This window comes from Nothobranchius furzeri, chromosome 11 (genome assembly GCF_043380555.1).
Source record: "Nothobranchius furzeri strain GRZ-AD chromosome 11, NfurGRZ-RIMD1, whole genome shotgun sequence".
In the NCBI taxonomy this organism is placed as follows: domain Eukaryota; kingdom Metazoa; phylum Chordata; class Actinopteri; order Cyprinodontiformes; family Nothobranchiidae; genus Nothobranchius; species Nothobranchius furzeri.
The window spans coordinates 38,717,065-38,744,530 of NC_091751.1; the positions used below are offsets into that span (position 1 = coordinate 38,717,065).

The 27,466-nt window shown below is 42.5% G+C and overlaps 1 protein-coding gene across 1 annotated transcript in view; it reads left to right on the forward strand.

Annotated features, from left to right (window-relative positions):
• The window catches only part of LOC107383439 (neuropilin-1a), a 60,803-nt gene that overhangs the window by 13,627 nt on the left and 19,710 nt on the right, over positions 1-27,466 (forward strand). Inside the window, exons 3-6 of the mRNA XM_054743386.2 lie at positions 10,911-11,092; positions 19,338-19,565; positions 22,732-22,902; positions 23,323-23,489. Of these exons, the coding sequence (XP_054599361.2) occupies positions 10,911-11,092; positions 19,338-19,565; positions 22,732-22,902; positions 23,323-23,489 (748 nt within the window). The remainder of the gene's footprint in view (positions 1-10,910; positions 11,093-19,337; positions 19,566-22,731; positions 22,903-23,322; positions 23,490-27,466) is intronic.

Consider the following 27,466-nt stretch of genomic DNA (forward strand, 5'->3'; position numbering starts at 1 on the left):
CATCTCCACCCCCATGCATGACAAATGGATTTCCATTGAGCATAAACAGCTGGACTTTACAACGATAAAGCTTGTTTTGCACCAATCTGGTGCTAAAGTTAGTAACAGTCTTCTCTCCAGAAAAAAAAAACACAACTGGTGTGAAAATTTAGCTTCTATCAACAATAAAGTGTCTCGAAATTGGCTTAATGACAAACAGCAGGCCTGGAATCAGCTGATTGGAGGGTTTTGATGGTTGATGGTGATCTGTGACCAACTTCTGAAACCAGTGTGTTTGGACTCATAAACAATAGTTTTCACAATGTTTGCTGCTGAAAAATATAAACAATATAAATATAATAACAAAGATCTCTACATTTATTTGTCAGAAAAAACATCTTCACCATACGTGCTTAGTTTAGTTTGGTTCTGGTGCAGATTTTTACACATCATGGACATTTATGGCTGAATTTGAAATGTTTTAAGCTGATTTGTTTGTGTTCGATTCATAAATCTATGTTTAATCTTCAGACACATGAAAAATACAGAAAATAGTCTGTAACCTAAGCGCTTGGGGTCAGCACTGACAGAGGAGAGTTTTTAATGGCTGATTCTGGTAGTGATGTTTTATATATCAGAGTATCACTGATATATACATGATTGCTGTTATTTTGCCTGTTTTTTACATTCATAATGATGAAAACATCATCGTCCACTAATGATGACATCACTGATAGTGACTTTGGCTCTAACTCAGACTGTAAACATGTTTTGTTAGTAAATACTATTTGTTCATTTAAAATTAAAGTGTTTGGTGTAAATATATTATTTTAAAGGCCAAATGTGTAAAAACCGTTTTTATTTGTCATCCAGTAAATCGAACCTGATCCGTCTGCCTCTGTCTGGCTGCCCTAAAACATCCCGTCTGAACTTCTGGTTTTCTTCTCATCTCCTCTGAGAAGAGGTCAGTGTCAGGATGCAGGGGTCAGAGGTCAAACTGTGCCCTGACATCCTCCAGGGAGGATGAGCAGCCTGGGAGTCTTTGTCCTTTTTAAAAGTGTGTGACAGGAAAACCCGCCTGCTGTGGAGCTGAAGCGGCGCTTCGGCTCACGGACAATCAAGTCTCTCTTCTTTCCTGTGAAGGAACGTCTTGTGTGTGTCTGGGAAGAACGCTCAGAGCTGACCTCCAGCTGGAGACGATTCATACGTTCACAAATGTTCAGGGGAGATGATAAACAGATAAACACATGTGGGAGGGACAAACTCACAAAAATAAAGCTGCACCAGAACACGGGGCTTTTATTCATGTTTTATTCTATTATTGTAACTCTCCAGTACGTTGGTGAAAACAGGGGCAACTCTGTCATGAGCTGCACGTAATTATGAATCAGACGGCCAAATTAACTCAACTCAGCAGGCTTCAAGGAAATGAATACATTAGTCTGTAAAAGCCAAGAGCAGAGCGACTTTTGTTCAGCCGTCCTGCCATCTCACCAGGATGACCGATAACAGGGAGGAGTATTGGAGTTTTTTCTCTCAGGAGGACATGTGAGGGTTTTCGTTAACAAACCCCTGAAAGTAGGAGTCTTTATTGTGAGGAATGGAGTGTCAGGGCAAACATATTTCAGCATTACAGGGATTTCCTCTGTTTCATCTGCTCCTCATGAGGATATCAGTTCCACAACTTGAATCAATCACACATCATTCCTGTTCCCAGCGTGTCAATTATCCTGCTAAATCGTTAGCTTGGAGCTCCAGAAGCAGCAATCCTCAAAGAAAACAAGAATAATTTGGGTGTTTATGTCTTTATGATTGAGAAGCTAATTTCTCAAATGGGCTCATTTCCATATAACTGGGTTTTATTTTTCATATGTTGGTCATTAAGCCCCAACACCGGCGGGCACTTCTGCTCAATAACATGTTTCTCCTGCGCCCCCCCACCGTGTGTCTGTCATTTATTCTCCCTGCTGCCGAACTCAAACATTCCCTGCTGGAGTTGGAAAGTTTGCTCCTGAAAACAGTCGGATAATTAATGTCACATGTTTCTGGGGGACAGAAGGGACGAGCGTGAAGCAGGCAGGGATGTAAATGGACGTGTTCCGCCGTGTCGGAGTGCATTGGAAGTGACACGGTGTTTATTGCTTTGGCCTGAGCTCACTTAGGAGAGGTGTGGATTGAGTGTCTGTTGACAAAGCACCGTTTTCCCCCAAATCTCTCAGGTACAAATGGAGACATTTCACTTCCTCCTACTCAGGATTCAGGTCGGTGTTTTATGAGTGTAACGTTACCCAGATTGGGTCGGGACTTTTGTGACGGTGATTCAGTATTATAGCCTGAATTTGTTTCTGCATGAAGAAAGAAAAACGTGGAGTTTTGGGTCATTTTTGTAAACATTTATAACTGAAGTCAGTTTATGTTGAGAAATTATGGATTTGTTGCAGTTTTGGTGAAATCTGGAGTTATGTCAACTAAGATCTAGCATGATGTGTCGAATAGAATAGACTTTATTCAGTTGTTAAAGCAGAACAAACGATAAAAGTGGTGCATGTATACACACATAGGCAGTAATCTAGTACTGGAACCTTCGACCACTAAAAACCACAAATAAAAATGAAGAACTTGGGTTCTCGAACTACGCAGCACACTGGAAGGGACACAGACATACTATGTAAATCTGGTGTTGCACAGGTTTTGAACACATACTGAGTATTGCATTGGTGTTATTGTGTACCAGGATATATTGATATACATCACATCAATATCTAGAGCTTGGCAATAAAGCAATAGCAGTGTACCGATGAAAGCAGATAGAAACCTTCAATATAAAGAGCAGATGAACAGCGCCACACAGCGCATTAGCAGCTGGACGTGCTAATGGCTAATGAACCTATAAACATATAATAAAATTTAATATCTACCAACTACATGTTCTGCAGTAAATCATACGCTACCATAGTTTCTTATCGATCATTTTGATCAATCTGATTGGATCAACTTCTCACAGTCCTAGATCACCCGCATCCAGGAAAGGACGTAACACGTCTGCTAAAACCAAGTTTCCCTAAAATTCAGCAGCTGTAACTCAAAATGTTGTGAATGATTCTCAGTAGCTACCAAAGGAAAGTTTAGCTTCCTAGAAATGTCAGAGCTAAAGCTAATTAGCTAATTTTGACCAGCAGCCATCTTGAATTTGGCTCACTGCAAAAATACAGATGTGCAAAAACAATATTGTCTGCTTAAGACAGATGAATTTTCCTAAACAGCTCTTCCTCTTTTCAGGATCTCCACATTAAACACCAAATCTAATTCCGTAACCTCCCTGAACATTCTGGGAGGAAACCAACGTTCTCATTTCCTCGTCTGTCGGATTAAGGCTCCCTAAATGAGAGCAAACTCCTCGTGTTTTACGTCTGACTTTTAATTTCCCAGCTGACTAGTGGTTTTTTGTGTCTGTGCGGCCGAGGTGAAGGGAGACCAGCAGTCTTGCTCTTTTTGGCCCAATTTATTTTTTGGGCAGACTGTTTTTAGCCGCTGATCCTTCTGACTTTAACGGGATTTGCTTCAATATGTTCCCTCTAAAGCTTTTTGTTTAACCATTTTATTCCGGAGACGAAGTTCTTAAAAAAATGTATCTTTAAACACAGATTTGACATTTAGAAACTTTTATCTAATAAGCAGCTTTACTTTTCCTGCAGATACAGTAAATGTTCCCGCCTGTGTTTTTGTTTTATTTACATCAAATAACAGAAAATGTTACACAAATATCGTTATATTTCTGACAAAGGATCTTTGTTAAAGGTGGTTAATGCTACCCAGACCTTCACTGCAGTTATATATTTACCAGCATTGTTTGTATTTATTTATTTATTTAACCTAGCAGGTTTTGTTGTTGTATAAATTTCACTTACAAAAAACAATCAAGAGGTTCTAGTTAATTTATTTTTTGAAGAATGTTTTGTTGCTCAAACCCAGAAATACCTTCAGTAAAAGTGGAAATTTATTGTGTGTGTGTGTACACACACACACACACACTGCCTGGCCCAAAAAAAACCTCAGCACCTGGATTTAACTAAACAGACAGGTAGGAGCCTCTTTCTGGATAATTACTGCAGGGTGTTTATCTTTCAGCTGCAACAAGTTATTTAACCCAACTGGTGAAATGAGCTGCTTCTCATGTCTTAAACAACCATGACACATCTGGTGGTCGTGGAAAAGATGTTAGTCTGTGTGAGAAGGGTCAGATCTTTGGCATCAAGCAGAGAAAACATCTAAGGAGATGCAGAAACGACTAAAACTGGGTTCAGAACTGTCTCAACGCTTTATTAAAAACTGGTCTGATGAGTCCAGATGGACCCTGTTCCAGAGTGATGGTGCATCAGGGTAAGAAGAGAGGAAGATGAAGTGATGCACCCATCCTGCCTAGTGCCTACTGTACACGCCTGTGGAGGCAGGGCTATGATCTGGGCTTGCTGCAGGTGGTCAGGTCTAGGTTCAGCAACAGGATGGGCTCCAGGAATGAGGTCAGCTGACTACCTGAATATCCAGAAGGACCAGGTTATTCCATCTTCCCTGATGGCACGGCCTTATTCCAAGATGACAATGTCAGGATTCATCGGGCTCAGATAGTGAAAGAGTGGTTCAGGGAGCATGAGATCATTTTCACACCTTAACCCCACTGAGAATCTTTGGGATGTGCTGCAGTAGTCAGACTCTACCATCATCAATGCAAGATGTTGGTGACACATTAACGCTTTGATGCATAATGGTCACTACAGTGGACAGGTACTCAAAATTGTTATTTATTTGTTTTTAATATTAAGCACAGCTGTTGAAGACTTTATTGCATTTGAGCCCCTCCATTTGGACTTCAGTAAGCCAAGCCAACATATTTCATGCTCAGAATGCACGCTGTCCACCAAGGTGGACATGTGATAAATTATTTGTAAATCATAAAATTTAACAAAAAATATTTGTTGAAATTTGTTTCATTCACACCTAAAGATTAATGAAAAAATTGTTTAAAAAATCATGGTTGAAGATTTCATAATTCATGCATCAGAGGGTTAATGCAACATGGATGGAAATAAATCTGGTGAAGTTGCAGAAGCTTATCTAAACGTGTGTCGTAGTCAAAGCTAAAGGCGGTCCAACGAAATATTAACTCATTCGCTGCCAGCATTTCTCACAGTTTTTACTGTTTTTTAAGAGTCACAGAACGTTGCACGTTAGGATGATGTCGACGCCAAAACAACCAAAACAAAGAGTAGACTCACCTCTTACATCAGGAAGAATCCGCGTGTTTCGAGCGTTATCTGTTCTTTCATAATCCGTTGTCGAACTGGGATCGGCAGAAGCTTTTCTGGTTCGCGCCTCACTTTTCTTTTACAGGAACGGCCCAAAACGATCTAACACATGGATTTTCTGCTTCCTGATCATGTGACGTGTGACATATGCAGATGAAGATTGGCTTTAGAGCTGAGATGTTTGTTCTCTCGGCTCGGGGGCTCGTCCCGATGCCCAAACAGTAAAAAAAAAATGTAAATGACGACTTTAGTTGTCAATGGCAGTGAACGAATTAAGATCTAAAAGTGCAACACATTTTAAACAAATCCCTCCAGTAAGAATTTTTGGCAAAGATTAATATTTCTTTCCAGCTGTAATAATTTAACCGTTTTGATTTTTGAGGAAAAAAGGCTCCCAAGGAGGAAAAGCAGTGAGTATTTATAGCACTGCTAAATGTTAAAGCAGTCTAAATCTAAAATGACGACTTTAGTCGTCAGTGGCAGTGAATGAGTTAATGTGAGACTTTTTTGACAGACCATAGATGACTTTATTGATCAGTTTGAGAGTTTAGTATTAGTGGATCATCAAAAATGGTTTGTTTGGTTTGGATAAAATGTATGTTATTGGTTTTAAAGTAAGACTTTCAAAATAAAGTATGCTCCGTCAAATTTAATGCAGTTAAAGTATTTCTTTGTTGAGGAAATTAAATTCCATAAAAATTATCAAAATTTTTGCAACGTGACCAAACTCATGACCTTTTAACATTTATTGTGTGTCAGATGTAGCTTTGATTGGGTTTAAGGAGCAGATTTTTAGGAACAACTTCCTATTTGAGTGATTTTCTGCAGAAACTCAACAGAACTGAGGATTGTTTACAAATTACTCAGCAGCAGCGGTGAGCAGGAGATCACTTGGGGGTGAACATGGAGGAAGTGAGAAAAGGAAAGGTTGGACTGGTTTGTTCAGAGTGTTTTCAGCTAAGAAACTCACACACACACAAACACACACACACTCGTACCATCTGCAGCCTCCCGGCAGAGCTCAGGCTGATCCGAGTTTATCTGCAGTCAGAAACAGAAACTGCCTCATGTTTTACAGAATCTAAACTTGGTGCCCTCCAGTCTCCTCTGTGTGTGTGTGTGTGTGTGTGTGTGTGTGTGTGTGTGTGCGTGTGTGTGTGTGTGTGTGTGTGTGTGTGTGTGCGTGCGTGCGTGCGTGCGTGCGTGCGTGTGTGTGTGTGTGTGTGTGTGTGTGTGTGTGTGTGTGTGTGTGTGTGTGTGTGTGTGACGCTGCAGGGACAAAAAGCTGCTGCTCAGTCACATTGTGGACGCTGAGCTCACTGTTTGAGATAAACGCTGTGGACTGGGTTTTAGTGGTTTAGGTTCTGCTGAGTCTCCGAGGAATCGGCGTTCTGTGGAGATAAAAGGACTGTGGCTGTTTGCTCTGAGAACCAGCTTTAGATCCTGTCTCTGGTTCATCCTAACTTTTGATCACGTCGCTAATTTAAGGAGCCGGAGTACAACCCAAAGCTGCAGAGGTAGAACACATGAAACAAACCACTAAATTTCTCAGGCTTTTTTCAGATTTACTTTAGTATCTGATGGTCGAGATCTAGATCCAATAAAGGACTTTGATGACTTTAGATTATTATTCTATACTCATGTTTGGAAATGAGTTATTGGAGCTCAGATTTCACCTGTGTGTTAATCATAAATGTACTTTTATGATGCTTTTATTTGGTTTCTATGCAGTTTTCCTTATTTAGTTTCAGCTCCAGACAGAATTATAGCATCTTATCTGCTTAACAGACTCATGACCTCATCGTGTTTCTTTGCTACCAGAATCTTCCACGTTGCCTACTCAAACAGCAAACAGCTAAAATCAACAAATAATTAAATCAAGATAAAGAATTCAGATGCATAATAAATAAAATGCCTCTGATTTAACTTTACTTTTACTCTACTTAACTTTATCCCTCCTCAGACTTTATTGGCTCAGATCTCACAGAAACTCAGCCATTCACCGCTGATACTGGTGGTACCAAAACTTCTACTGGGTCCTGAACTGGACATGAAACCCGTATGAGAGCGTCATATGATACACCAGATTTACCTACGCGACTCTCAAACTGATGCTGTTGGATTATTTTAAGGTAGAAGAACCGTAGGAGACATGGCTCAACCACAGAGGAACTAGTCATGTTAAGTTAAGTTGAACCTTTACTAAGTTTATGAAGATGATTTCTGTGTGATCCGTAAACGCATGCACAGGTTTGTTTCTGAGAAAAAACTTTGCCGTTTCTGTCCTGCAGCACTTTGTCATAGCGATGTAGTGCATTAATGTCTCCCTCTGAACTGGCTGCTAAAAACACCAACAACAAACAAGATTTGATGCTTTTTGTTGGATTTTCTGCAGATTTTCATCCCCCCCACCACACACACACACACACACACCACCACCACCATCACACACAGTGACGCAACACCACCCGGCTGCTGAAGTTGACTACAAGTGCACGAGATCTTCTTTTATAAACAACACAACATGTTTGTGTTGTTGACACTATCTCACCGCCTGAACGCTGATACAACTCCAGCATCAGAAATCTGTTCTGGAGGGAATAAAGGAGGCGAGTGTTTGCACAGACAGATTCAGACAAAGCGGGGTGGATGGAATAAATAAAGATGAGGAGGTGTGACGCCGTCGCTCTGCAGAAACACTGAGTCACTGCTGATTCCAGCTTTGCAGGAGGCGAACGACTCAAACTTCCAACGGCTCCCAACTCGAGCCTGTAAATTCTTCTGTGATGCCTTCCAGATGTGCTGTAAGGAGTCGGCCGCTGGGGAATCACAACACAACACAGCACAGGACGTTTATGAGCCGTAATATAAGGGCAGAGTAGGATGAGGGTGTTCGCTTACAGCCGAGGACTCTGAAGAAAGAGAGGAACGCTCGAGTCCAGGTCTGCATCGTACCACTGAGAGGTCTGCTTGCTTTGCATCACCTGTGTCAGACTTAAAGACCACTGATAACCACTGATTTCTGCAGAAACTCCTGCTTAACAGGAAGTGCTACACTACTGATATTCACACCTGCAAGAATTTTAAAAATCTGTGAAATTAGAAGACGATGGCGACCCTGTCTGGTGTTTCTCCGTGTTCATGAAGCCACAAAGATCCAGTTTGCTGCAGCCACCATGGTGACTCCTGACTCAGCATGTAGGGCTTAAAGCCTGCTTCCTGTTACATAACTGTGGTGTTTAAGCATCAAATAACTAATTACAACTAAACACTTACATAAATACACACGTACAAAAGCAGCAGGATTTTACAACTGCGGAAATCCTCTCAGCGGTATTTTTATTATTTTTAAACAAAGTGTTATAATCTTGTAGCTGGAGGGGGCGGGGCTTAAACCATGTACCGCAGCCGGCCACCGGGGGGCGGTCCTTCTGTTATCTATGATGATAAAACGAGCTAAGACTAAATCTAAGTTGTGTGACTCAGGATTAAATCAACTCTGAGCTGAGTCATTTGTAAAGCGTAGAACTTCACTTAGAAACATAAAAAGTTAAATTAGGCGTCTGCTATCGGATCTCCAGATGGAAAGGCAACTGCTCAGCCCTTGAGCAAGGCATTTGGCCGGGACATCTGTGTTTGCAGGGCATGAACAGCCTCTGTGGTTAATGGAGAGGAGGCTAACTGTGAAGAGACGGAGCTGCTTCATTAAACGGGCCGTCTGAGCGGACAGCGTCCGCCTGCAGCCACACACACCTCCTCAGGAAGAGGAGCGGGAAGAGGAAGAGGAGGGCCGTGGATCAAACTGTAACACCGGAACGTCTGACTTTAAAGCTGAGCTTTTTAACTCGTTCCTCGTGATGAAAGATGTCTGCAGAAGCAGCAGGATTCACCCGCAGAACCTGATAAACGGGAATTACGTTGTGTTTCATTAAAAGTTCAAACGTGTTCGGCTGCTTATTGAGTTGTTTTGTTTTCAGAAGCATGGCCGGGTTCATTAAGAGTAGAATATAAAGAAATCAGTGGTGTAAAAGTTCTGCACAGCTCATAACCTCCTGCTTGGATCTTCAGTCTGAGACTGAAGGAGCTCCAGAAGTGTCGCAAATAAATGGAAGCAGACGTTTGAACAGACGAGGCTCATTAGTCAGACATTCCTGTGATTCTACACCTGAGAGCTGAGAGCTTCTGACCCTCAGACGTAGGAAATGTTTTGATATTCTACCCAGTTCCTTTTATTTGAGAGGTCAAAGGTCAAGCTGTGTTTTTAAGCCAGACGTTCAAAAGCTGCTGCGGATTTTTGTTCTCGTGTATCCGACCCGACCAGTTGGGAACGCTGACGCAGATCAGCTGAGATTCCGGATTATTGAGCTGATTCTTCCTGAAAACGTTTTCACCGATGTTAGAAAATAAAGCTTCTTATTTCATTCCAGACTTTATTTGCTCCTTTTTATTTAAGCAGCTGATTGATCAGATATTGAATCATTACGTTTTCTCCCAACAATAAACACAAAGAAAAGATGGAATCATGTAGTTCTACACCGAGGAAACCAGTTTATGCATCATTTTAAACACATTTAGCTAATTCTGATATCAAAACGATTGCACATAAGTTCTTATTAATAAGGGTTTAGATGAGAAAACCTCTTAAACCTGATTTCATTTGTTCAGTTTAAATGTAAACCTCACAGGTTCATTTCAGTACTGGTCCCAGTTACCAGCAGCCACTTAGAGATGCTGCGGGGCCTCGTGGGACTCCAACACAGTAGCAGGAAGTTACGTTTAAGTTATAAATAGACAAAGAAAAAGGTGTTTGCTGCTGTAACGACACATGTGAAGAACATTTACAGTGAAGCTGGACGCTGACAGAATCAGGCTCTTCCTCATATCCCCCCATGTGGATCTGAGGCACGGTGGGTGGACAGAAGGGTGTTGCTGGGTGAAGGATGAGCTCCTGCAGCGGTGGTGGGAGGTCCACACAGACAGCAGACTGATGGAGACTCTCTGAGGGAGTCTCTGAACCTCCTGCAGCTTCAGATTTCTGTTGTCACCGCCTCTCTCCCGCTTTTCTAAACCCAGCCTTGTTCACGTTGCAGTTTTATTATTGTTCTTTATCCTCTGAGGAAGAGCACAAGTGATGCCAATGCAAAACCAAGTCCTGCGTGTGGTGCGATTCACTCTGACGTGAGCTGGAGTTTTCTGGGACTTCAAAGCTCTGTAGAGTTGAGGCTGATTCACTTTGTCTTCATCTGCTTTTACCCGCTTTAGATCATCGTCTTTTTTTAACATGCAAACCAAGTTGGACAAGCAGATGAATATTTCAACCTGAGATTTTTCCTCGCAGGGAGATCTTCAATCATTCAGAAGAAGCAGCTGCTGTCAGGATTTAGTCCCAAAGTAGCACCATGTGAGGACAAGAAGGCAAAAACATTTTATAGAAATTACAGGAAAGTTCAGGCGTTAATGATGATCACAAAGAGCGGTTTAATGTCCACAGTCTGGGTTTGAAGTTAGGACCGTGCAGATGAGAAATGTGGTTTCATTCTCTGGTGTTTCTGTCAGCAGAAGCCAAAGTAACTCGATTTATCTCCAATTCCAAACACAAAAACGGATCATGTGTTTCCTCTCCTGCAGGTACGACTATGTGGAAGTTTACAACGGGGGCGACGAGATGTCGCCCATGCTGGGGAAGTTTTGTGGGAAAATTGCACCTTCTCCAATCATCTCCAGCGGCGGGCAGCTCCTCATCAAGTTCGTCTCCGACTACGAAACTCACGGGGCGGGGTTCTCCGTCCGATACGAGGTCTTCAAAACAGGTGTGTGGTTGTGCTGCAAAAGCTGCTGCTCAACTTTTATAAACGATAAAAATAAAAGCACAAAAATCTCCTGGTGAAAATGTTTCACAATGAGGCGACAAAGCTGGATTGTTCATCCATAACATATCTAGAAAATATCTAACCGCAGCACAAAACATTCATTCTACACATCCCATAATAATTTGGTTCTTTTGCAAGACTCTATATGACAAAATGTCTGTTTTCGTGTTTAATCCGTGTCAAAAGTGTAAGGAAAACCAAGAGGAATAGAAAATGTTAAAGCTGCTGCCAGTAGCTCATCAGAGTAGGTTGCTATGGTAACCATAGAGTTACACGGCATCTCCTGCATCTTCTCGGTTTTCCGTTGGAGAAACAAGTTAAAAAGAGCCATCACTTCCAGTTTTAGATAGACATCAGTGTGTTTTGATGTGAAGGGACTCTCTGGGTTCTCCGGTGTGCTCTGACTGCACTCGGGAGGGATCTGAGTGAAAACTGCAAGTCGTTCACTAAAAAGTGACACACCAGGTGGAATAACCTAGCCTTGTCCACGTTTTCATGTACGATTTGTGTTTGTAGGATAAGGCTTTGGCAGTAACAAGAGTTTGCTTCCAATTATTCCGGGAAGGTTTAGACAACTCAACATACGATTTGGTAAAATGTCCAAAAATCATAAAAAATTTAACTGAAGTTTTATAAATGATCAAAAAGGCCGTTTAAACACATAAAGTCCAACATTCTGTGATCTGAGTTATGTCTCTGGTATCAAGGTAGTCTGAGCTCCAGAGCTCCAAGGAGGAAAGGAGTTTTGGGGGAATTTTGTCCTGTTTCCGCTACGATTACATTCATAGCGCAGCATTCCCAGTTGAGCCACTTATGTTCATCTGCTCGGGAGTTTTTCTTAGACTGTAGCAGGAGATAAGGAACAAAACATCACTCAGTGTTTATTTAGTGGATAAAACTGTTGTTTGTAGTTCAGTCTGGAGTTTTTCATCCCGTTTTCACCTCTCTGAGAAAATGGGAGCTATAAATATCTTTCAGTCTGAGGTCCTCGTTTATTTTTAGCCGGAGCCGAGCCCCTGGTGCACTGACCACTGGGCTTCAAGCAAAACACTCCCAAGTCATCGGAGTCCCGGGTGGAGCAGGACAGACCTACATAAACACTCCAGCTTTGGGAGGAACCCCGATCTCTTTGTTCCACATTTGTGTTCACTCTTCCCTCCTGGCTCCACTTGAGCATCCGCCACCGCGGGTGCTGGACATAAATCAGATGAAAGCAGAGCACGCATGAGATTCCTCCTCGTTTTTTTTTTCATTCCCACCCCAGAGAGCAATAACCGTCCCCAGGATCTAGGAATAACGATCCCCAGGTGGACGCGCGTTCGAAAGCTCCGTGTTGAACTGTGATAAACTCGAGCTTTCATTACTGACTCCAGACGCGGCTCGTCGCTTTTCCCTAAACTTTAAATTAGTTTGTCACTTCTCATATGAAAACTTTACATTTCTGCTGGCATCGATTTTACCTCACGGCTGCGACGTGACTGATGGGTGTCGGGATATCAGGCGGTGGAAGTAGGTCATCAGGAACATCAGTCACGTTATTTAAAGATGAAGCTTTCAAAAGGATCCGTCTCCGGTTATTGGAATTCTCTGAGCATTTGGGAATTACTTTACTATTTCATTAGGAAACAGCAACAACTTTCCATCATTTTTATCTGGAAAAAAGTGTGATAGTGGGATATGTTATCCGTTAAAGGAGGTCTTTTTTCTGTTACTACAATCTTTAGCCTCTTTGGATCAGGAAAAACGTTTTTCCTGATGTTGCTTTTGAGCACGCCTGTGTGCAGCAGCCCATTACTTAATATGTGTGTGTGTGTGTGTGTGTGTGTGTGTGTATGTCGTTTTGTGTTTTTGTGTTGCAGCATGTGTGTTCCTATGTGTAACAGACAGGTGTGTGAGACCTCAGGCTTATTTAGCTAATGGGCTGTTTGTCCTTGGAGGCAACGGGGTGACCTGCAGATGAGATGGATGCTCTGGCATAGAAGAGCAGCTCTGAAACTGGGACAGAAATGTGTGTGTGTGTGTGTGTGTGTGTGTGTGTGTGTGTGTGTGTGTGTGTGTGTGTGTGTGTGTGTGTGTGTGTGTGTGTGTGTGTGTGTGTGCGTGTGCGTGTGCGTGTGTGTGTGTGTGTTTGTGTTGGCCTAAAAATGAGTCCTCCACTTCCTAACAGGGTAAAAACAGCTCTTGTACTCACTCGGGTAATCCCCCGCCATGCTGCTGCCTTTTCTTCGTGTCACAGTTAAAATCCATTACAGTCGGAGCAGCAGACTGGAACTCGCCGCCGCTCTGCGACAAACGGGATTTAAACTCCACTCAAACATCCAGCGTTGTCTCCATGACGATTTTCTTTGTTTATGCATTTTCATCTCAGAGAGATTTAGTCTACAACACTTAGAAACGCCGGCATGACCATCCATAAGTCGGTCCAAAAGACTCATTTAAAGGGTTTATGTCAATAATCTGTCATTCAATTGGACATTTTTGTGAATCCGTTGTAATTTAACAAATTAAAAGCCAAAATGTTTGGATTTTGCTTTTTTGTGCCATTTGATAGCAGCTTTCCAAGGAGAGATTCTTAGAATATTTACAGCTTTTCTTCTAAAGAATGTTTTATTTAATGGATTTAGCATCATGTCCAGTTCCGTTCCATCCGATAATGTGTTCCAGTTTAGTTCAGTTCATTTAAGTTTAACCAAATTACCATTCAGTTTTGTTCTAATTACATTTAGTCCAAATCGTTCAATTTCAGTCCAGTTTAGTTCAGTTAAAAATTGCATCAATACAGAAACATTCAGATTTAGTTCAAAATCCAATTTAATCTGAACTAAATGTGGTCTAATACTGTCCCATTTAAATCATATTTATTTGTGTAAAATCCAGTTCCCTAATATAATGTGCTACACCATTTAGTTCAGAGTCCAGTTCAAACCATCCAATTAACTCTTTTCCATTTCATCTTAGTCCAGTTGAATCTGACTGCGTTTCAGTTCAGTTACTTAAGACAAAGATTAAAATCCAGTTTCAAAACTTCTGATTCTGATTATTTAACTTCAGTTCAGTATAATTATGATTTGGTTGACCAGAGTATCTAATAAATCTGCATTCAGCCCAAGTCATTTCCAATCTGGACCGCAATTGAATCGATTATTCTATATTTAAAGAGACACTTCATCTTCCCTTCTATTCAGTTTGTTTACCTGACGACAATACAAACTTCTGAATGAAATTTGGCGACCAAATTTGAAAAAAGTGTTTAATGAAGATTTTCAATATCTAGATCTTTTTAAATAAACAATAATTTCATATTTTAAAAGTTGTGAAAGTAATTTTTGTTTTCTTCACTGCTTGGACGTTTCTTCCAACCAGCTTTTACAAAACAAGACAAATGTTGAGGTTTTAAATAAAAAGTCGGTCTTTTAATCAGAAATGCCTCCACCCAGCATTCACACAAATATTTGATTATCTGCGTTTTCTCGGTGCGACAAACGAAACGTCGACATAATAAATCTCATTCCTGCGAGTGTCCGTTTCCTGTCGGGCGTCAGTGATGAACTGGGACATCATAAAGTGCTGTTTTGTGTTAAGTTGTGGAAAAATCCAGTTTAGCCCAAAAATGTGGGGATTCTATTTTTGTTTTGTTTTAATTTGTGGTTTTGTTTTTGCTTTACAGGCATTCAGGAAACCATAATGCTGCTGTGGGGTTTTTAGAAAAGCAGCAGAATTTGTTTAAAGAAAGAATTTGATGTCCTTTCACGTGGAAGTCGTGGCCGTGCTGCTGTGTAAAAGCATTTTGTTGCTCTGCTATAAAATAAAAACAAACCTCTGATTGAGGGACTTTGGTTCAGAGAACCACAACCAGCAGAAACATGGCGGTCGTCATGGCCCCGCCCACGTCTCTGTATCTGTGGCTTCATCCCTCATCTCCTCCCCTGCCTGTCATTACAGGACCAGCCCTGATCACGCCGCTCCGGATGACGGGAGCTAACGAGCGTTTAGCCGTAGCGCTCGGGAGCGTGGCTCCACCCTTTAGGTCACCACAAGCAGCGTTTTATCTACACACGAGAAACGCAGAGCAGGTCCTCCTCCTCCTCTCTGTGGAGCTAATTTTATTCCAACTTTCTCTCTTTATTGCAGGTTTTTAACCACAAACACATGTTTGTATTTATTCTTTGCCCCTGAAATGACTTTAAAGCCGCAGCTGATTGAAGGGTCGTTGATTTAAAAAAAGATGAATGCTGGGAGAAGTTCAGGAATGTTCTCTGTAATAACATGGATAATATATTAAAAATGCTGATTTCTGCTTTACTTTTCTCATGTTTGGAGCCTTTGAAGCTTAAATAATTCACTTAAGTTACAAAATCAAATAAAAATCATCTTAAATTTGTTTTGGATTAAACAAAATTACAGTTTGACCTTTAGACTGAACACTGGAGGAGTTAAGGTGGGATTCGCCCATTTTCTGCACACACACACACACACACACACACACACACACACACACACACACACACACACACACACACACACACACACACCAGCCTTCATTGTCTCTCTTCATCATTTATCGTGTGGTCCTTTCTAATGACGCCACCTGTGTCAGCAGCGAGCAGTCCTCCGCGTGGCTCTTGGCGATTAGATTTTGTGGATTTGGGATTGCGTGCTCTCCCAGGTCACAGCTGGTCCATCTTGCCCTCGCCTCGGAGGAATCCTCCACCTTCCTTCGCATTTCCCGTCTGCAAACATCCGTCTCTGTCTCGTAGCATCACTCACATCGCTTCTCGTCGAGTGAGGTGCGAGCTGTCGGCCCAGGTCGAGTGATCCCAGTCGACACAAAGGCTTTTCCCATCAAGCATCATCAAAACTGGTTGTGTTAAAAAACAAGTCTCTGATGTTTTAGTCATCAGTAAGAATCGACTGTTTCAGTAATACTCAGGTGTTCCTTCAGGCCTTTTCACCATCAGACAAGGTCAAGCTCCATCACAGACTAACCTTGTTCATTCGTTGTAGAGTTTTTTTGTGAAAAGCTTTTATTTTGAAATCTGAAGCTTCGGAGCAGCATGTGATGCTCTGTGCTGTTCTACTGCTAAACTGGAATCAAGTCTATTTTCTCTATTTCTGGGAGAAACAAAATCGTTTTGGATCTTTTACGACTCTGATTTGGAAGATCTGTCTCATAACCCTGCTGCACCAACCAGCATATGATGTGTTTAGGTGCTGGTTTAGCTGGTGGACCAGCACCACACTGGTCCAACATGGGATGCTGGTCTAGCATCCAATCACCAGTATACCATGTTGGTCCACCAGCTAAACCAGCACAAAAACACAACCTATGCTGGTTTTTCCAGCAGGGAAACTAAATCTAAAACATATTATGACTCAGATTGAGCCTGAATAAACTCAGAATAAAATTAATGTGAGGAATAAATAGGAATATTCACATTTAAAGCAGAATATCAAACCTGTGTTTTAGTGAAGATGTTGATGTGTGCTCAGCTAAATATTTAGAAGCATCAATTCTGCTTTTTGAGGGCTGATACTGATTTATCTTCAGAACTATATGATCAGAAATGTTTCCTAATAAAGTCGTTTGATTAAACATGAGAAATATAATTCTGGAAGGTAAAAATCTGTTATTGCTGACAGGAACTGGCACATAGTAGTCATGTTTCCACTGTAGTTGTGGGAAATTTCTGCAGGAGAATGTGAAGTCTCAGTCCTCTCAGGCTTTGTGCTGAAATCGTCCCTTTCACAACTTTAAGAAGTCAGCATATCAGCAGTAAGGGATGTCTCTCATCAGCAGCAAAAGGTGTCTATGGACATTAATAACGTTAAAATTCATTACAGGGAGGAGGACAGCGGTTGTGTCACGTAGAAAGCAGCTTTAAATAACCAGAAGGAGCGTCTTTTTTACAGCGCTCTGTAAGACCACTAAGAACCATGAATGGGGGGGGGGGGGACACACACACACACACAAATTAACCATTAATTAGTTGCCAATTAATATGCATATTAGTGAACTGCTGAGTCTGAACTTGAGTTTAATCAAAATAAGCCATTCATGATAGTTTGTTAACTGAAAGTAAATGGTTTGTTGCTGATTAACGCACAAACTGATTAGCTCAAATCAATATGTGGCTTTTAAAGAAGTAATTCAAAGGGAACATATTCTCGCCTTTAAGTGGTTAATTAATACTAAACTAAAGGTAATTAGGTATGAACAAAATCTTACTTTAGAACATATTTTTGCTTAAAAGTGATTAATTGATTGTTGTTTAGGTGCTGTTAACATGTGGAGTTTGGTGTTTATGTAAATAATACTAGAACATAATATTTTTGGTTATTAATGCCGAATAACTATTCCCCTTGAATTACTTCTTTAAAAGCCACATATTGATTTGAGCAAATTAGTATGTGTGTCAATCAGCAACAAATCATTTACTTTCAGTTAACAAACCATTATAAATGGTTTATTTTGATAAAACTCTTAATTTATGGCCTGTTAATATTAGAATTACAGCATTAGTAATAAGCTCTTAATAAGTGCTTAATAATGACTAATTCAGACTTATTAGTCCACCAATAAGCATATTAATTGGCAGCTAATTAATGGTTAATTTGTGTTCCCTAAACTAAAGTGTAACCGAAAAGCCTTTGGGACTTTAAACGTGGTGACCAGCAACTCTTCCATTTTTACAATGGCCCATTGTTTTGTCATCTCTGCAAAAATATCCTACTGAGTTACGACCAATCAGCTTGAGTTAACTACAAGTCCCGCCCAGAAACTCTACCAGGTCATTCCCGAATACGTACCTGAGCTCGGGCACTCCGTTGGCTCTTACAGCTGCTTTCCGGAGTTTTCCCCATTCAGAAATTATGTATGATTTGTCAGAAATCCGTAAAAGTGATTATCTTATCATAAACTGTGATATGATGTAAGCGATACGTCTATTTATTTATTTTTTTTGCTAAGCACGCCCCTGCCCCGCAGAGCTCTGTGCAAAAGGAAACTGAGCGCCAACCAGAACTAACCAATAACGTTAGACTTCCTCTTATTTGCTTCAAATTTAAGGAATACCTCGGCTGATGCAGAGTTGATGACCTTTTCACGGACAAGTAAGTCTCTAAAATATAAATATATGAGAACACAGCATGAAATGAGAATGATACTCGTACAACAGCGTGTTTTAACTCTGTCAGCTACAGAAGCACATTTATAAACAGAAACGTGAAGTCGCCATCTTAAAAAAACAAAGCAACAGACTTTTGTGTGATATGCTTGTCAGCCACTAGATGGCACCATGGGATAAGAGAAATACTCCAGAATGAAGCTTTACTGTGAGATGGCCTGGAAAAGGGTCTTTTCAGGCAGGCCCAGTTAAATAGAGACATGCTGTAAATCTTTGATAAATTTAACCAGAAGTTCTGGTAGTGGAGACAGCCCAGTGAGAACGAATTCACCGACCAGGAAAAGGTTGCTTGGCACTGGTGAATTCATGGGCTGGGAGGGGGAAAAATCTGATTTTTGAGTTTTGTATCAGCCACTTCCAGTGGTTTGGTGGGTTTCTAGGAATGAGCTATTCACTAAAATAGATTCATTTCTTTTCTGAGTTTAACTGCAAACATAAAGGTGAGTCTTTTGGGAGGATTCTCTACTAACAGGAAGTATGATCGAAACCCTTCATGTTTCCTTTTAAATGCTGCAGAAATGAGTTTATTGCTGTTGTGAAGAAAATCAAATACATTCCCATCAGTTTTATGAGTGTTGGGATGTTTTTAATGAGTTCAGTGTGGTTTGGTCGGTCTGTTTGTGCGTTTATGTGTGTGTGTGTTGGCTGTTGGACTCTCGGTGTCTGTGAGCGTCGAAAAATCAGTCAGACTCTCAAACCGAGTCACAACACAGACCCAGATGGCTCCGACGGGGAGGGGACAAAGATGTTGTTTCTGGAACATCTACAGGCGTCTGGAAGTGATTCTTAGAGATTATATAACTCCATTTAAGTCTGAAGATTTGTTTTTATGGGAATGTTTAACAGAAAGATCGAAAGTTAAAGCTGCAAAATCAAAAAATTCACATTTGGGGGTTTTGGAATGACAGTCGTGTGAAATCTGACCTCGTCTCTGTCTGCGTTAGAACGCGCCGCTCCATCCAAGCGTTTTTAAATCTCATCCCCATCATTTGTCCTCGCAGGTCCGGAGTGCTCCAGGAATTTCACCGCTCCCAGGGGCGTCATTGAGACGCCGGGATTCCCAGAGAAGTACCCCAACAACCTGGACTGCACCTTCATGATCTTTGCCCCCAGGATGTCGGAGATCGTGGTGGAGTTCGACAGCTTCAGCATGGAGCCCGATTCCACGCCGCCGCCGGGCGCCATCTGTCGATACGACTGGCTGGAGATCTGGGACGGATTCCCAGCAGGTGAGCAGACGGTTGGGATTAGAAAGCAGGAATTTACCTGAAGGATATGGAAAAGAGTATACACAAAGAGGAGGTTATAGCTTTATTTAGTTGTTGGTTTAATGTCAAAAAGAGGATGTAAAACACCGAATATGATGATTTATCACAATGCCAAACGTACATTTAGGCCTGTTTCACAGCCTGGATTGAGTCAGTACAAATAGAATGAAAAGATCAGAACATAAAAGTAAAACTTTTGTGTTGTTCTGTCTACAAACTGACATTTAAAAGCACAAGAGCGTTTCTGGTGTTTTCATCTGTGAGGTAAAACCTGAAGCTTAGAGAAGAATATCAGTGAAGAGGAGAAAAGATCAGGAGGTGTGAAGGAGAAAGACTCTTAATAATTGAAGAGCTGCTCTGTAGTTGGAAGGTAGGATCTCTGAGTGTGTGTGTGTGTGTGTGGGGGGGGGGGGGGGGGGGGGCAGAAGACAAGAAACGGTGTGAAAACCCAAAGATGTGAGTCTTCCCTGCAGGTCGGACCAGCCTGGATTCATGGATGGAGGTGAACCTTTTACTATAAAATAAAACACGCCTCCATCCTTACATCTATTTTCCACCTCTTATCCAAGGTCTGGTTACAGAGATATCCGGTCCGGCATGCCTCATCCTCTCCAGCTCCTCCTGGGGAAATCCAAAGTGTTCTCATTCCAGGGAGGATATATAATCCCCTCCGGTGAGTCCTGGGATCTCCTCTCGGTGGCCAGAAAACCCTGAGGAGCACAGCCAGGAGGCTTCCTAATCAAATGTGTGAACCTCCTCCTGGATGATGGAACTCCTAAACTCTGCTTCTTTTGGGTGGTGATTCAGACCAGATAGACCATGTGTGGACCTCCCTCTCCTCTACAACAAACCAGAGCAGCATTCCTTCATAATGAAGAAGAATTCCTGATCCGTTGCTTCATCCCTCCATTCCTAATTCTAACTCCAAGATGCTTCAGCTTCAGCTTGGTTAGTTTATTCAGAGGAATGGTGTAAAGTGAGATTGTGAGTAACAAACAGAATCGAGCAGCAGGTAGGCATCATCGTTCTGGTTTTCCCGAGCTGGAGGAGACACTCCTACGCAGCTTGCTCATTGTTTCTGTACCCACCACTTCTGGGAAAATCAGAACACGAGCGAAGGAGCTGCAACCTGCTCTACCCTCTGTTCACACTCCTCCTCCGCTGCCTAATTAACCGTGGCTGCGCACAGATAACCGTCAGAGCCAGGACGCTCACAATACTCACCGCCGTGTCCAAAGCTGTTCCCTGATTATTGCCAGGGAGGAGACTAGCACGGGAATGCCAGAAACATGAGGGCTGGCACAGGTACACAGACGGTGAGACACACTCCAGAGCCGAGCCAACGGACACAACCTGTCAGAGGGCGTGTGTGTGTGTGTGTGTGTGTGTGTGTGTGTGTGTGTGTGTGTGTGTGTGTGTGTGTGTGTGTGTGTGTGTGTGTGTGTGTGTCAGAGCAGATAAGAGTTCAGACCAGGATTTTGTTCCTCAGCCCATAAACCTCTCCCGCGGTGAAAACACGGGCATGAAATGTTCCCATCCTGGAGCTCGTTTTCTCAGATTGGATCTTCTAAAGGAAATTTCTAAAGGAGACACGGCTTTTCTGATTAAACGTAATCAAACAAACATCTGGTTCTCATCATTAATTGTTCAGACAGAAATCCAACAGCTCACTGCAGTTTAATCAGATTTATAACATCTTTGTTTCTTTTTTTCCTACAACAAAAGGAAATAGTTCAAACATTTTGGTCTTTCTGCCTCATTTAATGTGTTTATTTGGTTGTTTGGATTGATTTAAAAGAGCAAAACTCTTTATCTTTGTGTGAATTTATCTTTCTACGCTTTTTCCTCCTCACACAACCTCCTCCTTCTATCCATGTGACGCCTGGGCGCCCACAGGACCTTTTTCCTTATTAAGGAGCGTGATAAGGCTGAAACAGCTCCCAACGTAACCACCGACTCTAGCTTCAAACTGTAGCTGATAAACATAATCCATCAGATTACGGAGGCCGGCGGTCCACCGGTTCTGTTTCTGTCGTTTTGACTCTGAAGCTGAAAGAAATAGTTAGAAATATCTTTCTGTTGTTTGTGAAACGTAGAATCGGCCTCTGGTTCATTAGCAGTCATTAATAACCACGGCTCCGTTAGCCGCGGCACAGAAAACCTGCTGAAAATATCAAAACCTCCATTTGCATTTAGATTTGAAATTTAAATGAAAATCAGCCCAAAAGTTGAGATATAACAAACAATGATGTTAACTCAGTTCATTTGAATGCTTCTAGTCTTATAATTAATGTTTTCCTTCTTAATTGTTATTTTTCCCCTAAAAACTAAATGAAACGGAAAGTTATTTGTTCAGCTAGGACAGAAAATAATTAGATTATGGAAATTAATTCAGAGGTTCAGTCAGAATCATTTTTATGAAAAGACTTTTGCAATTAAAGTATTTATTTATAGTTTTTGACTTTTTTTTTGCTCTGAGAGCAGAAACATTTTCCCAGAAGTCTGCAGAGCAGCAAAGACAAAGATGAAGGATTTCTTCACGTTTCTGCAGAACTACATCCAGTTTGTACCTTTAACACAGAGTTACGTTCAGTCCGAGGTGTCTACGTGATTCATCTGTACAAATAAATGCAGAAATCAGTCATTTAAAGTATGAGAACAAGTGGCCATGAAGTCGGTTGCTAATATTTGCATGTTCTGCTCATCGTTGGATGATTTAAAGCAAATAAAAGTCTGCATTTAGCTTTACTTAATGGTTGCATTATGGAACCAACCAGTCTGCATTTTTAAAATACATCTTGCACGTTTTTGCTTTTATCTAAATAATTCAGACATGTCGGTGTGCGATCGCTCACAGGATTCGTGTACCAGAGTCTGTTCTCCACTGATCTGATCCTACCGTACATATATGGTGTCAGGGTGGTGGGTGTCAGAACAATGTGCGGTGGAAATGAGTGTTTCTGCTTCTGTCATCTCACCTTATCACCCAGTAGAGGTGAGAGATTGAAACTGACAGGATGGAGGAGGAGGACGTTTTTAGCCTTTTCATTTAAAGTGAGCCTTTCCTAAACCCGGTTCTGTATAAATAAAATAAAACAGGCGTGTGATAGACCCTCTGGTCCCACAGTGGGCCCTCACATCGGCAGATACTGCGGCAGAACGTCTCCGGGGCGAGTCATCTCCTACACAGGCGTCCTGTCCATGACCATCACCACCGACAACGCCATTGCCAAGGAGGGATTCTCAGCCAACTACACCATCCGTGAGAGGAGCCTCCCACCTGGGCACGACGACCAAGGTGAGCCGCTGGGTGACACGGGGGAGGAGGAGTGATGTAGAGGAGACATGGAGGAGTTTCAGAGCTGATGGAACACGTTAAATCCATGCAGCTTTTTCAGAACATCCCTTTTATTTATTTATCTGTGAAGATGCCGTCTGTCTGTGTTGGTCTGGTGGACCTCACGTCTCTAAACATCTCACACACATTTCCTTCCATGCCTTCCTCTCTTCTCCTTCCCAAAGCCGACACCCCCGAGTCTCCAGTGGTCTGCTGCCCTTTCTCTTATTCCTCTGCTATTTTAATACAACTTTGCCTGTATTAAAGAAGTCCAACTAAAGAGCCTCCTTCTGTTTACAGATAGTACACGCGCAATCCAGACTTCCTGTTTATCTGATTTATTTCTGCTTTACAATCTGAGCTTCTGTGGATCTCTGTCAGATTTTGCCTGCATGGAACCTCTGGGTATGGAGACGGGGGAGATCTCCTCGGACCAGATCTCTGCCTCCTCCAAGTACAACTCCAACTGGTCCCCGGAACGCTCCCGCCTCAACTACCAGGAGAACGGCTGGACGCCCTCAGATGACAACATCAGGGAGTGGATTCAGGTGAGTTAAGTCAGAGTACACGTGTGGAACCGACGTCCTCTGGTTTCACACGGGTGAGATTTTACACCATTAAAGGAAGTTTAGACCTTCATGTAGTTTGTTAGTTCAACAGCAGAAAGGACAGCAAATCAGATTACTTTGGTTGTGTTTTTGTTTGTTTCTCCGTTGGGTAGAAACCGGGATAACACATTGAGGAGTTTTAAAGTTTTTGTTAATAAAGTTTTCGCTCAGTTCACAGATCAAAATTCAATCATTTGGTTCTGGTTGATCCAGATTTGAACCCTGAAGAGAGTCGGTCCCGTTTAGCTTCAGCTTTATTTGCCCTGATTTTCTTCTAATTACATTTTAAAGCCTAACCTTGCAGCTTGTTTTTCATACGAGGGTTGGACCAATGAAACAAACTCTGATTCTCTCAGTGGGAGCCGGTCTGGTAAGATTCCTTCAAACAGCGTAGAAGTGCGGCTGGAGTTCAGGACTGTGCCATTGTCCAGGACAGGAATTCATAGAGGAAGACCCACAGAGTCCCGTGTTACAGGAGCAGACCCTCACTTCCCTCCTGCGGGGGTTCAAACAGGAAGTAGACAGGAAGATGGCCTGAGCACCGGATTAGTAATCAAAGCTTTCTATTGTCTGTCTGGGGACGTCTTTTAGCTCCCGGCTGTCAGCGGGTGTCTCTGGGAGCTCGTTGAGGTCAGTTGGGTTATTAACTTTGAGAGTTGGATTTAAGTCTCAGAAGACAAAATATTTTTTAATTTGTGTTTTCTTGAAAAAACTCAGTGGACTAAAGTCAAGAATGGAGCTGATACTGAGTAAAAATCATAGTTTTTAATAACAGAATTTAACAAATTAGTTATATGATTTAAGTCGTATGTGATGCTTATAAACACCGGGCCTGCTCTGTGGTACTTCATGCTTTTTTACTCTGCACCCTGTTAAATTCGGCCACAAATGACCCATTCTGAATCCTCATCAACCTTTATGACCACCATTAATGAGCTCAGAAAGTACGTCTCACTGTGTCACAGTAAATAATAACGAGTTTTGGATCAGTAAACATGCAGCCAACATGCCGCTGTGCTCCAGATCTTTATTGTTTGATGGTGAACAAAAGACATAGGTGGTGGAGTTAACGCAGAGTTATCCTTTTACATTCGTATCCTTTATTTTTATGCGTACTTTTATTCAAAGGTTGTGCTTCAAACTCCTTTGGGCACCAACGCTGAGCGACACCTTTATGCTAGCTGAGATGTGGAGCTAAAAGTCAGGCCTACTTACCTTTTTACAGGTCTCAAACTCATTACACCTGAACTTATCAGAATAATTAATCTATAATGAATAGGGCTGGGAAAATAAGGACTTGTTTTCATCTAATCTAACAAATCATTTAACACTTTTTTTTAATCATTTTTGTTTTAAATGTATGATGTTTTCTGGCTCTGAACTCACAGAGGAGCCCTGAGTCTCAGCAGGGCGTGGATCTTCATCCCTATTGGTTGGGATGACTGCCATCCCTCATCTTAACCAATGAGATTATTCAGGGTGGAGCTAAGACTGGTACAATGCTCACATGAACCAGAATTAAATAAACGGAGAACATCACCGGTCTTTTACTCAAACATGTTCATCCTTCTGCTGGAGAATTAGTGCACTACAGCACCTTCACGGTAGTTAATCATGATACCTCAACGTGTGTGTGTGTGTGTGTGTGTGTGTGTGTGTGTGTGTGTGTGTGTGTGTGCGTGTGTGTGTCTCTGTGGCAAAGCTCCAGGGGTGGATGAGACCCGCCCGGAGTTCCTTAAGGCTCTGGATGTTGTGGGGCTGTGTTGGCTGACACGGCTCTGCAATAACGCGTGGACATTGGGGGCAGTCCCACTGGACTGGCAGACCGGGGTGGTGCTCCCCTTATTTAAAAAGGGGGACCGCAGGGTGTGTTCCAACTACAGGGGGATCACACTCCTGAGCCTTCCTGGTAAGGTCTATTCAGGTTCTGGAGAGGAGGGTCCGTCGGATTGTTGAACCTCAGATTCAGGAGGAGCAATGTGGTTTTCGTCCTGGCCGTGGAACACTAGACCAGCTCTATACCCTTAGGGGGATCTTGGAGGGTGCGTGGGAATTTGCCCAACCAGTCTACATGTGTTTTGTGGATTTGGAGAAGGCGTTTGACCGCGTCCCTCGGGGGGCCCTGTGGGGGGTACTCCGGGAGTATGGGGTACCAGGCCCTCTGATACGGGCTGTTAGGTCCCTGTATGACCGGTGTCAGAGCTTGGTCCGCATTGCCAGCAGTAAGTCGGGCTCGTTCCCAGTGGGAGTTGTACTCCGCCAAGGCTGCCCTTTGACACCAATTCTGTTCATAACCTTTATGGACAGGATTTCTAGGCACAGCCAAGGTGTGGAGGGCATCTGTTTTGGTGGCCTGAGGATCAGGTCTCTACTTTTTGCAGATGATGTGGTCCTGTTGGCTTCATCAGAACGTGATCTTCAGCTTTCGCTGGAGCGGTTCACAGCCGAGTGTGAAGCAGCTGGGATGAGAATCAGCTCCTCTAAATCTGAGACCATGGTCTTGATTCAGAAAAGGGTAGAATGTCTTCTCTGGGTCAGGGATGAGGTCCTGCCCCAAGTGGAGGAGTTTAAGTATCTCGGGGTCTTGTTCACAAGTGACGGAAAACTGGAGCGTGAGATCGATAGGCGGATTGGTGCTGCATCTGCAGTGATGCGTGCGTTGTACCGGTCTGTCATGGTGAAGAGAGAGCTGAGTCAGAAGGCGAAGCTCTCGATTTACCGGTCGATCTACGTTCCTACCCTCACCTATGGTCATGAGCTTTGGGTAGTGACCAAAAGAACGAGATCGCGGATACAAGCGGCCGAAATGAGTTTTCTCCGAATAGTGGCTGGGCTCACTCTTAGAGATAGGGTGAGAAGCTCGATCATTCGGGAGGGGCTCGGAGTAGACCCGCTGCTCCTCCACATCGAGAGGAGCCAGTTGAGTTGGCTCGGGCATCTGGTCAGGATGCCTCCTGGATGCCTCCCTGGTGAGGTTTTCCAGGCACGTCCAACCGGGAGGAGGCCTAAAGGTAGACCCAGGACACGGTGGAGGGACTATGTCTCTCACCTGGTCAGGGAACACATTGGTATTCCCCCGGAGGAGCTGGCCCAAGTGGCTGGGGAGAGGGAAGTCTGGGCCTCTCGCCTTAGGCTACTGCCCCCGCGACCTGACTCCGGATAAGCGGATGAAAATGGATGGATTTAAATTTATGGGACCATCTGTAATTTCTGAAGATTTGCATAAAGTTTCGTGTATTTCATTGGGTTTTTTTTTTGTTTGTTTGATTTGATTCTTAAAGAATATTTATTTAACCCTCTGGAGGCAGGCGTTTGCAACGTTAAAACCCACCTACCTGGTTACTCCACAAATGGATTTCATGAGCATTTTTTAACTCAGAAGTACCCCTGAAGGACTTAGTTGTTCGTCCTTTTATCAAAACTTGTTTTGAGCCTGAGACGGTTAAACCAAAGATCGTCTCTAGTGTCGGTGTAGGCGCTGGGATCTGGGTAACGTTTCTCATCAGACACTCAGACTTCCTGTTTTAGTTTTTAATCAAATCCAGCTGGATTCTTTGACTTATTCTGTTCTGTGATTTAATGAAGCACTAATTAGACAACCATCCCATGACAAGGAAAATGTGAGATTATCCCGTTTTTCCCATCAGGACTGAGTGAATGTGGGAAACCACAGGGAGGTGACGGAAGATTTACACTAGCAGACATTTTTATCTGCAGTCTGAATCTTTAGCTTGGATTAGCATGTGAGGTTGTGCATTTAAAACCAACTGAAGCCACTCTCAGACTGTCGCTCTGATCCCGTCCCAACCCTCTTCCGTACGGCGTTCCATTCATCTTGTCACACTCGGTTACGTCTTACATGCCTGTCCTCTCAAACAGCGAGCACCTCCATTATTCATTTAAAGGCATTTATATTT